The 10,915-nt window shown below is 37.0% G+C and overlaps 1 protein-coding gene across 1 annotated transcript; it reads left to right on the top strand.

Moving 5' to 3' along the window:
• Positions 1–222: 222 nt before the first annotated feature.
• Positions 223–4,767, top strand: LOC136673475 (endonuclease domain-containing 1 protein-like). The gene is made up of 3 exons (XM_066648972.1): positions 223–241; positions 3,150–3,490; positions 3,978–4,767. The coding sequence occupies exons 2-3, from the start codon at positions 3,194–3,196 to the stop codon at positions 4,632–4,634; spliced, it is 954 nt and encodes a 317-aa protein (XP_066505069.1). The 5' UTR covers positions 223–241; positions 3,150–3,193; the 3' UTR covers positions 4,635–4,767.
• The last annotated feature ends 6,148 nt before the right edge of the window (positions 4,768–10,915 follow it).

The raw sequence follows: 10,915 nt of genomic DNA, 5'->3' as shown, positions 1-10,915 counted from the left end.
AGGAGAAAGTGGGTTCATAGAACTGCGGTTTACAACTGTGTCTTCACCAACTTCCTCGACATTTAGAAAGTTGCTAACCCAGTTTTGCAGCACTCAGCAATTCCTCACCAAACACTGAATTTACTAAAACTCAACCCTGATGAAGGACAATGGTGTGTCTGTATAAAAGCAGGTGATTAAGGAGGTGACGGAGAGGCAGGAGCCAACACTCAGACGTCAGTATTGACCCCAGCTGTGAGAGGTAAGCTTGAACTTTACACTTAAATGTTGTCTTTATTCCCAACTTTATTTATTTGTTTTGTTCATTTTAACCACGATTTATTCAAATATATTGAAAACACATAAAATATCAATGAGGCAGATTGAAATATAAACAGCCCTTACAAAAATATGTTTATTCACGTGTGCGCTTTAAACTACAAGTAAGCGAATGTGTTTTCGGTTTATTATGTGTGTATTTATTTGTTTATTAGTGATATAATAACACAAATGTATTTAAGTATACTTACTTTATATTCACCATTTAGAGTTTACTTGTATTTTTAATGTTTAATCTATATACTTAAGTATCGTTTAATTAATTATCCTTATAGTCTTATAGATAAAGTTAAAGTATATTTAGCCTACTTACAAGTACATATCGCCACTGTCCAATGAAAAACCTGTATCTCCAAAACAGTAACTTTGCAGTAAGAATCCTTTTTAAATTTCATTGGAAGTCGATGTAAAAAGACTTTATTCCAAGTCATTTTGGAACACCTCGATTGGTCGATTGATGACGAAACTTTAACACAAAGTGAAGGACAGCTGCTCTGTTCAAACGATGTAATAAACTAAACATCCACAAAGAATGGAGATACAGTCTTTTTCACTGGAGAGTGACGATATGCATTAAAATGATCGAGTATCCTGTGCCACGTTCAGAGCTCTCATATGTCAGCCCTTAGAGCCAGGAAATAGGTTTTACAGTTCGCTGTGCACTTATTCATGACTTTTTGATCAGCAGAGAAATTCCCAATGATATTTTGGATGAATTATGTTTCTTTTATTGTAAAAAAAACACCCCCAGACCTTTAATTAAGTTCAGAGTTCTGAGCGGCTTGGTGTGAGTGAACACAAGTTTACTGAGGTCCTAAGAGGGAGCCAAGACTCGAACCTGTTAAATGTAAATGAACTTTTAATAATTTACTTTGTTAGTAATTACTTACTTATAGAAATAACTGTACACAGTATAAATATAGTATATAACTCCTAGCTTCTATTTGGTTGGTAGTTTGGAGAGGAACAGCTGGGGGTAAATAGTGTATGAGTGGAACTGTACATTGTTAAAAGCTCTGACTTGTTGTTTTTTTTCCAGAATCCTTCACACTTCATCTAAATGTTCCTGCTAAATGTAAATGAACTTTTAATACTTTACTTTGTTAGTAATTACTTACAAACTGGATTCCAAAAAAGTTGGGACACTAAACAAATTGTGAATAAAAACTGAATGCAATGATGTGGAGGTGCCGACATCTAATATTTTATTCAGAATAGAACACAAATCACAGATCAAAAGTTTAAACTGAGAGAATGAATCATTTTAAGGGAAAAAAATTTCATGGCGTCAACAAATCCCAAAAAAGTTGGGACAAGGCCATTTTTTACCACTGTGTGGCATCCCCCCTTCTTCTTATAACACTCAACAGACGTCTGGTGACAGAGGAGACCAGTTTCTCAAGTTTAGAAATAGGAATGCTCTCCCATTCATGTCTAATACAGGCCTCTAACTGTTCAATCGTCTTGGGCCTTCCTCTTTATGATGCGCCAAATGTTCTCTATAGGTGAAAGATCTGGACTGCAGGCTGCCATTTCAGTCCCCGGATCCTTCTCCTATGTAGCCATGATGTTGTGACTGCTGCAGAATGTGGTCTGGCATCATCTTGTTGAAAAATGCAGGGTCTTCCCTGGAAGAGATGACGTCTAGATGGGAGCATATGTTGTTCTAGAACCTGAACATAGTTCTCTGCATTAATGGTGCCTTTACAGACATGCAAGCTGCCCATGCCACAAGCACTCACGCAACCCCATACCATCAGTGATGCAGGCTTCTGAACGGAGCGTTGATAACAACTTGGGTTATCCTTGTCCTCTCTGGTCCGGATGACATGGCGTCCCAGTGTTCCATAAAGAACTTCAAATCATCACTCATCTGACCACAGAACAGTCTTCTATTTTGCCACACTCCATTTTAAAAGACCCCTGGCCCAGTGCAAATGTCTGAGCTTGTGGAGCTTGCTTAGAAATGGCTTCCTCTTTGCACTGTAGAGTTTCAACTGGCAACGGCGGATGGCACGGTGGATTGTGTTCACTGACAATGCTTTCTAGAAGTATTCCTGAGCCCATTCTGTTATTTCCTTGACAGTGGCGTTCCTGTTTGAGGTGCAGTGATGTTTAAGGGCCCGGAGATCACGAGCATCCAGTAGAGTTTTACGGCCTTTGTTCCAGATTCTCTGAATCTTTTGATGATGTCATGCACGGTTGATGATGATAACTTAAAAGTCTTTGCTATTTTACGCTGGGTAACACCATCCTGGTATCGCTGCACTATCTTTCTGCCCAACAATGGTGGAATTGGTGATCCTCTTACCATCTTGGCTTCAGAGAGACACTGACACTCTGAGAAGCTCTTTTTATTCCCAATCATGTTGTCAATTGACCTAATTAGTGTTAATTGGTCTTCCAGCTGTTCGTTATATGCTCAATTTCCTTTTTCCAGCCACTTATTGCTACTTGTCCCAACTTTTTTGGGATTTGTTGACACTGTGAAATTTTGAATCAACATATTTGTTACATGTTTTGAATCAACAAAATGTTACATTTACTCAGATGAAACTTTTGATCTGTCATCTATGTTCTATTACCAATAAAATATTGACATTTGCCATCTCCACATCATTGCATTCAGTTTTTATTCACAATTTGTTTAGTGTCCCAACTTTTTTGGAATCCGGTTTGTACTTATAGAAATAACTGTACACAGTATAAATATAGTATATAACTCCTAGCTTCTATTTGGTTGGTAGTTTGGAGAGGAACAGCTGAGAGTAAATAGTGTGTGAGTGGAACTGTACATTGTTAAAAGCGGTGACTTGTTTTTTTTTTTCCAGAATCCTTCACATTCATCTCCTCACACCTCCTCCTGATCTTTATCATGATCCTCCTCAGTCCTGTGCTTCTGCTGCTTTTGGCTCTGTCTGGATGCTTCACTGAAGTCGTAGATGATTTTAAAAACACATGTCCCCAATTCTTTGTCAACCCAGGAGGAATTCGGTCTCCTCCGACTGTATTCACAGGAAAAAACTACAAACAGATCTGTCAAATTCGAAATAACATGTATGAATATGCAACACTTTACGACACAGACAACAAGATCCCTGTGTTCTCAGCCTACAGGTTTGAAGGTTTAATGCATTGTACAAGAATTGAGAAGTGGTATATCGAACCCCAGGTGAGTTAAATGGGTTTTACCAGTGCGTTGTTTTCTCATTGATATAAAAATCTTTTTTTTTCATCTTCTCTTTTGGTAGCATTTAGGAACCAAAAAAACACAAAAAATCTACTTAGAATTTCACATGTATTAAAGTGGCAGAGTCTCCTATTTTAATACAATTAGAGCATCCTCAGAGCTCCTTCAAACCTGACATATGAGGAAATACGTTTTATAGTTTGCTGTGAACTTATCCATAGCTTTTTGATGAGCAGAGGTATTCTAAATTAAATTGAATTTAGAGTTCTGGCGGGATAGTTGTGAGCAAACACAAGTATGTTGTGGTCCAAAAGGAGCGTCAGGACTTGAACCTGCTAAATGTAAATTCAGTTTATTACTCTACAGTGTTGTTGATGACTTATTTATAGAAATAAATGTAAATAAACTATAAATATAGTAACAACACCTTTTTCCTGTAGATTACACATCTGTTTTCTTACTGTTGCAGCTTGAAGACATTTCTAAAGGGAAAAAAATGCAAAAAGAAGAAAGCAAAGTTCAATATATACATCAAGCTGTCAATGATGACTACAGCATAAAAGGCTTCCATAGAGGTCACCTGGCTCCAGTCTTCCATGCAGAGACTCAGAGCTGCGCTGATGCTACATTCACCCTCACCAACGCTGCTCCACAAAATTCATCTTTTAACCAAGGCCAGTGGAAGAAGACAGAGAAAGATGTGGCTACTCTTCTGGAGAACAAGTGCAAGGGAAATTCCAGATACATTGTCACTGGGGTGGTTCCAGACAATACCAGACCTCCTCTACATAACAGAGTTACTGTTCCCAGTCATTTCTGGACCGCTTACTGCTGCATAGACAACAATCACAGAGTGACTGCTTCAGGTGGTTACTTAGGAAAGAATGAAAATGTCCCGGTGGAGGCACTGCCAGTCGGAGAGTTAGACAAAAGACTCTCTGCTCTGTACGGTCAAAGACCTTTCCAAGTTTTTGGTGGAAAATGCGATAAATCAATCACCAATTTAGCTTTGATTCAGAGTAGGGGGCTGTCTCTGATTCTGTGCCTCGATGATGATTTATTTCCAACTCTGTTTGAGAAAAGAAAATGTATGACTTTACTGCACCAGGAAAGGAAGGGGCGTTAAAGGGCTCTGGAGTGGTGCAGCAGTCAGAGAGTGGACCCTATACTTAAACATCAAAATCAAGTTATCAATATAAATGTAATTATTGAGCTTTATTAAAAATATGTTTCCCTTTTATTTTATTTTGCCTTCCTTACCCATGTGGAATCTGATTATCATGTACAGTATAATCTCCTCAGATTTGCTTTAAACATTACATTTTAAGGAATAAAAAATGTGAATTATTGCTGTTCTGCGATCTGCAATTCAAATAAATGCCTTGAGCACACCGACTAATAAGATACTTCTATGTGTTTTGACTGAATTTCTGCCTGAAGAAACTGAACTATGTAACTTTTGGAGAAGGGTAGGAAACCACACCCGATCCCCTCACTGCATAATACTTTACAGCAGAGAAAAAGTGAGAGAAAATCTTCTGCTAGCAGTTGCACATATCCACCCAGGACTTAGGTCAGTGGCTAGCAGGTGCTAATATTCACAGAGTGACTTCGGCTACTGGCTAGCTGAAGGTAATATCTACTGAATATCAACTAGAAGCTGGTGATATCCACCTAGGGACTCAGGCTAGCAGCTTTTAGCACTGCAGCTATCATCTGCTAATATTGGTTAAGGCAACTTGTGGCCATTGTTGTGTTCTTACAGTGACTACATTTCTTAGACACAGCTCACTAGCTACCAATTCTCACCACAGGTACCGGAGTTGGACAATGAAAGTGAAACACCTGGTTTTAGACCACAATAATTTCTCAGTATGGTGTAGAGCCTCCTTTTGCGTCCAATACAGCGTCAATTCGTCTCGCTCCTCAAAAACATCCCAAAGTGTCTCAATAATATTTAGATCTGGTGACTGTGCAGGCCATGGGAGATGTTCAACTTCACTTTCATGTTCATCAAACCAATCTTTCACCAGTCCTGCTGTGTGTATTGGTGCATTGTCGTCCTGATACACGGCACCGCCTTCAGGACACAATGTTTGAACCATTGGATGCACATGCTCTTACTGGTGCAATGTGCAGTTAATGAAGATTGTCCACCAGGCTGCTCCAATTTAGCCATGAAACCTCCCACACTACAATGGCAGGTGTTTCAGTTTCATTGTCTAACCCCTGTATATATGCTGTTCATGTTCATTCTGTATCTGAGTTTTGTTTGTCATTTATTGAAATTTGTACTGTATTTCTAAGCCCTTTGGTTCTTGAAAATTACTCTGTAAATGCTAAGTGTTATAATTATTGTTATTATTTTATTTATTGATTCATATTCAAGAAATAATACATAATGAAGTGGGTTTTATTACCTGGGTGTGAGCTGACAAAAAAAGTGTGTGTGTTTGTGGAAGGGGGTGGTGTCTTAATTTTATGACAGTGCTGTAAAAGTGAATTACATTCTATAACTGTAGAGGGAGGTCAGGGGCAAATATACCCATTTTATACTTATTTCATTTAAAGGTAAATGTATGTAAATTAGGGTGGCACAGTGGCGCAGCAGGTAGCATCGCAGTCACACAGCTCCAGGGACCTGGAGGTTGTGGGTTTGATTCCCGTTCCAGGTGACTGTCTGTGAGGAGTTGGTGTGTTCTCCCTGTGTCCGCGTGGGTTTCCTCCGGGTGACTGTCTGTGAGGAATTGGTGTGTTCTCCCTGTGTCCGCGTGAGTTTCCTCTGGGTACTCCGGTACTCCTCCCACAGTCCAAAAACACACGTTGGTAGGTGGATTGGTGACTCCAAAGTGTCCGTAGGTGTGAGTGTGTGAGTGAATGTGTGTGTGTGTGTGTTGCCCTGTGAAGGACTGGTGCCCCCTCCAGGGTGTATTCCCTCCTTGTGCCCAATGATTCCAGGTAGGCTCTGGACCCACCGTGACCCTGAACTGGATAAGGGTTACAGATAATGAATGAATGAATGTATGTAAATTAAACAGTGTATTAAGATGTGTTTGAGTACATTTTCCTGATTTTTGTGATTAGCCACTGTGCTGATCACTATTTTTTCAAATAATCGAATAATCAAATGATTTTGATTGCAACTGCATTAGGATTATTTTATGTTGCGATAGTAACAGATCATTTTGGCACGTTGTAACTGAGAGTGATATTATTGTGTCGTTTTGAATGAACATTTAAAGGCGAAGTTCATGATCATAAGCAAAAAACACTTTTTATAAAATTCAGAAGATGTTTCTTCAACATTTGCTAGCTCTTCACTCTAGTGATGGGAATTTCAGCTCTTTTTGCGGAGCCGTCTCTTTTGGCTCCTAAATGGCCCTTTGTTTTGCCACTTATTTCCACTGGTACAGAACAATATTACCTACATTTTACATGACTATATGGACAAAACATTATTGTTCAATATTATATAACATTGTTTTTTGTTATATAATATTATATAACAAATAACATTGTTCAATGGCTGTCTTGTAATAACTCACTGACTGCACTCACACATTCAATTGTTTAAATAACTGGATTTTTATTTAAACACCTTAATAAAAAAAATCACTTGTAAATTCTGAAATATAGCCAATGGAACCCAAAAGGTAGGTATTACAAAATAGCTTATTAAATTAAAATAATCATCCATTTCTGGGTAATAAAATAAACAAATTGTCTGCAAAGTGCAAAACAGCAGAATTCAACGGTAGTGATTAAAACAACCACAACTGTCAACAAACATTTAAACTGATTTAACATTTTCTTCAACTATTTTTTGGAAGGCAGATTGGCATTCAGGAAAACCAAGTGTCTCAGCTTGGAGGGGTTGATCCGGCCACCCACCCCTCCCCTCCCCTCCCCTCCCCGCTTGGTGGTATAACTCTTTGCTGATTGGTACCTTTGCTTGTTGTTCTCTGATTGGTTGAATGACAAGACTTAGAAAAAAATTTCTCGGTCTTAGACGGGAACCGGCTCTCATCGTTCACCGACACATCACTACTTCACTCTGATACTTAGCTGATACGTTAACTAATGTGTCCATATTAAACGAGATCAAGGAGAAAGGGAAATCGTGTTCTCCTTCTGTACTTAGATATATATTTCTGGGTTAAACACAGACGCAAGTCTCAGTGAGAAGTGAGTTGGTCACTAGTCAGAGAACAAATGTAATGTTACAGTTTATTGACATGGCCTTGTCTGTCTGGACACAAAGTGGTTTCACTTGTGGTTGCATTTCATGGAAAAGGAAGAACTTTTACTTCCCCAAAAACAATTGCATGTCTTAGCCTTAATATAGAAACAAGCAGTTACTTCAGATACAAACTCACTTTCCAAAAAAACTAAAAGCAGTTGTGTCTACAGGTCTCAAAACAATGTCAGAGATAATAAAACTGGCCATGGTTAACATATTTAACTCATTCATTCTAATTAATTTAACTGAAATATGTGCAAAGAAAAAAAACAAGCATGATTGTATTTTGTAAAAAAATTTTTAAAAAAGGCTTTTTTATATATGATGCCTGCAACACACTCAGAAAGTATTTAGAATGGTGAAGCTTTGAAATATACTATGAAATACTACACCATGAAAATTAAATATGGAGTATCAACAAAGGCTCTGTATTTGCACCTGCTTTGCGTTTGCAAAAATTACTCTCACTACTTTGTGACAAATTTGTGAGAGAATTTTCAAAAAGTTCAAAAAGAACATGTCTCAGCATAAGATTGCATATAAATCATGTCTTTTACCATCTCCTATATAAAAGATTCAAAAAGACAGATAAATTCCATGTGAGGCCAGAAACGAGGCCAGAAACTACTGCTGAATGAGTGTGACCTTTGATCCCTCAGATGGCACTGCTAGTCTTACTGCTCTGAAAAATGTTGTCATTGTAAATGTGTGCTAAAATCAGACGAGTCCACATTTTAGTTTTTGGGAAAACACTCATTGTTATCTGTGCCAAAGATGAAAGCAACTGTCCAAACTTTTATCAGTGAAAGGTGCAAAAGCCTCATTTGATGCGAAAAGCATCACATTTCTTTGTGGGTGATATGCATATGTGTTGCTATCAGGTGTGAAGAGTGGGAGAAGAGGATTGTATTGTATGGTAGTGTATAAACAACAAGCTCACCTAAAAATGTTATATATTAAAATATTTATGTATCCTACGTACTATTTGATGTGGTTGTGTAAAACACACCAGCACATTCAGAGCTTGTGTAGGTCAAGGATTAGGCAATAGTTTGAAATATACACTCATATCATAGTATAATCTTTATAGCACTTTGCAGAATGGTAATTAATGAGTAATAATAGAGTTATATAATGGCATATTTTATATTTTCTCTTTAATTCTGTTTAAGAACTATGGCAAAAAAATATTAATTGATGACCTAATTCTCACAATGAAAACTAGATAAGACCTAATATCATTATTTATGATTTGAAAAAAAGAAAAATTGCAAGGAAACATAAACAGGAAAAAATATAAACAGGATCTGTTCACTGTTGTCAGGGCAACAAAGTACCTTCCCCTTTCTTGCAGCTTACTGTTCAGAGATGCTGCTCAGAGGACTCTGAACCACTTTCTGAAATTGTTTTACACACAGTACAAAGAACACACTGCAGTATGTGCCACTGTGTCACGGGATTCTGGGGAAGAAAGAGGGTTTTCCTTTAGGAGTGTGAGGATATTTTGGTTTAAAATGGCATGTGTTGACTATTTCTATCTTAAAAACCTCTTTCTTCCTCATCGTCCTGTGACATGGGACAGATGTTACTTTGAAATATCCAAAGTTATTTTCAGAATTTGGTTCCAAAATCATCCAGCTGAGCAATGTCCCTATTCACAACAAAAGCCGTGGAATATAGTCAAAGCAAACATTTTAAGAGAAGACGAGCAGACTCTTAAAGAATCAGTCTGGGAATCATTCATATTAACGGTTGGCCAATGATTTAGAACTGAATCTATGGCTGTGCCATTCTGTATCCTGTACAAAAATATCACTATTTTTTTAAATATTTAAAAAAAGGATTAAAATTATTTTCAGTGTTTGTTCATATCGTCAATGATATCATTATCGCCAAAATACCCTGAAATGTTATGATGTTATTTTATATTTAAATTTACATTAAAATACATTACTTTTTTACAGTGATGTGTTAATTTTCTTGGAGCTATTTAGTTGAGAAAATTAAAAGAAAAAATTTCCACTGCCCTTAAGTGAAAAGGTTTCAAAATTGCCATATGTGCAAATTAAACGTCATATTTATTACTCCAAGTTCCTACAGTACAAATGTATGAAAAGTATACCCTGGGTCCCTGAGAACATGTACTACAAGGCTACAATGGAATGGTTTGGTAACAGTTTGATTTAACCATTTAATAGCTCTCACAATTTTGCAATAATTGTAAATTAAACCACATTTGTGATTTTTGAAATGATATTTCTCCAAATTCCTACAGTAAAAATGTATAAAAATTATTCTGTAAGTACCTGAGAACATATTTTTAAGGCTGCAGTGGAGTGGTCTGGTAACAGTTTAATTTAACCATTTAATAAGACTCACAATTTTGCTATATATGCAAATTAAACATAATTTTTTATGAGATTTGAAATAATATTACTCCACATTCCTACAGTAAAAATGTATAAAAATTATTCTCTAAGTACCTGAGAACATATTCTTCAAGGCTGCAGTAGAGTGGTCTGATAACAGTTTGATTTAACCTTTTAATATCACTCAAAATTTGCCATATATATATATATATATATATATATATATAACATAATTTTTATGAGTTTTACATAATATTACTCCATATTCCTACAGTAAAAACATATAAAAATTATTCTGGAAGTACCTGAGAACATATTCTTCAAGACTGCAGTGGAGTGGTCTGGTAACAGTTTGATTTAACCATTTAATATCTGAGTTTTTTCAAGCCTATTACTCCTAATTCTTACAGTAAATACACATAAATATTACACCCTGTGAACCTGAGGACATGTTTCTCAATACAACAGTGGGATTTTCTGGTAAGAGTTTGAATTTTAATTTTAATTTCAGGGAAACTTAATTCCCTACATTTTATGGACCTTTCTGGACTTTGTAAGGGTTGCAAGCCGTTCTTTTAGCCACTCAGGTCTGTTTTTAATATTAACTGTAGTGAATTATGTTTTTAATTCCATTTCTCATGAATTTTCAGTATCTGCACTTTTCTGCGAGTCCCCACTCTCGCTCTCACTCGTTCTACCGTAAACCGCCATGTAGTGTAGATGGCGTGACTGCGTTTTCGCGAAGTGCAGATGGTGTGACCGCGGTGTTTTCGCGAAGTGCAGATGGCCTGACCTCGG

The sequence above is a fragment of the Hoplias malabaricus genome, chromosome 2 (genome assembly GCF_029633855.1).
Source record: "Hoplias malabaricus isolate fHopMal1 chromosome 2, fHopMal1.hap1, whole genome shotgun sequence".
Taxonomy (NCBI): domain Eukaryota; kingdom Metazoa; phylum Chordata; class Actinopteri; order Characiformes; family Erythrinidae; genus Hoplias; species Hoplias malabaricus.
The sequence above is the reverse complement of the archived record's forward strand: the minus strand, read 5'-3'. Positions and strand labels throughout refer to the sequence as shown.

What these genes read in the sequence shown, in the direction of transcription:
- LOC136673475 (XM_066648972.1), top strand. Translation starts at nt 3,194, where the DNA reads ATGATCCTCCTCAGTCCTGTGCTTCTGCTGCTTTTGGCTCTGTCTGGA. An exon ending in AGTGGTATATCGAACCCCAG is followed by an intron (nt 3,491 to 3,977) that starts GTGAGTTAAATG and finishes TTACTGTTGCAG; the next exon opens with CTTGAAGACATTTCTAAAGG.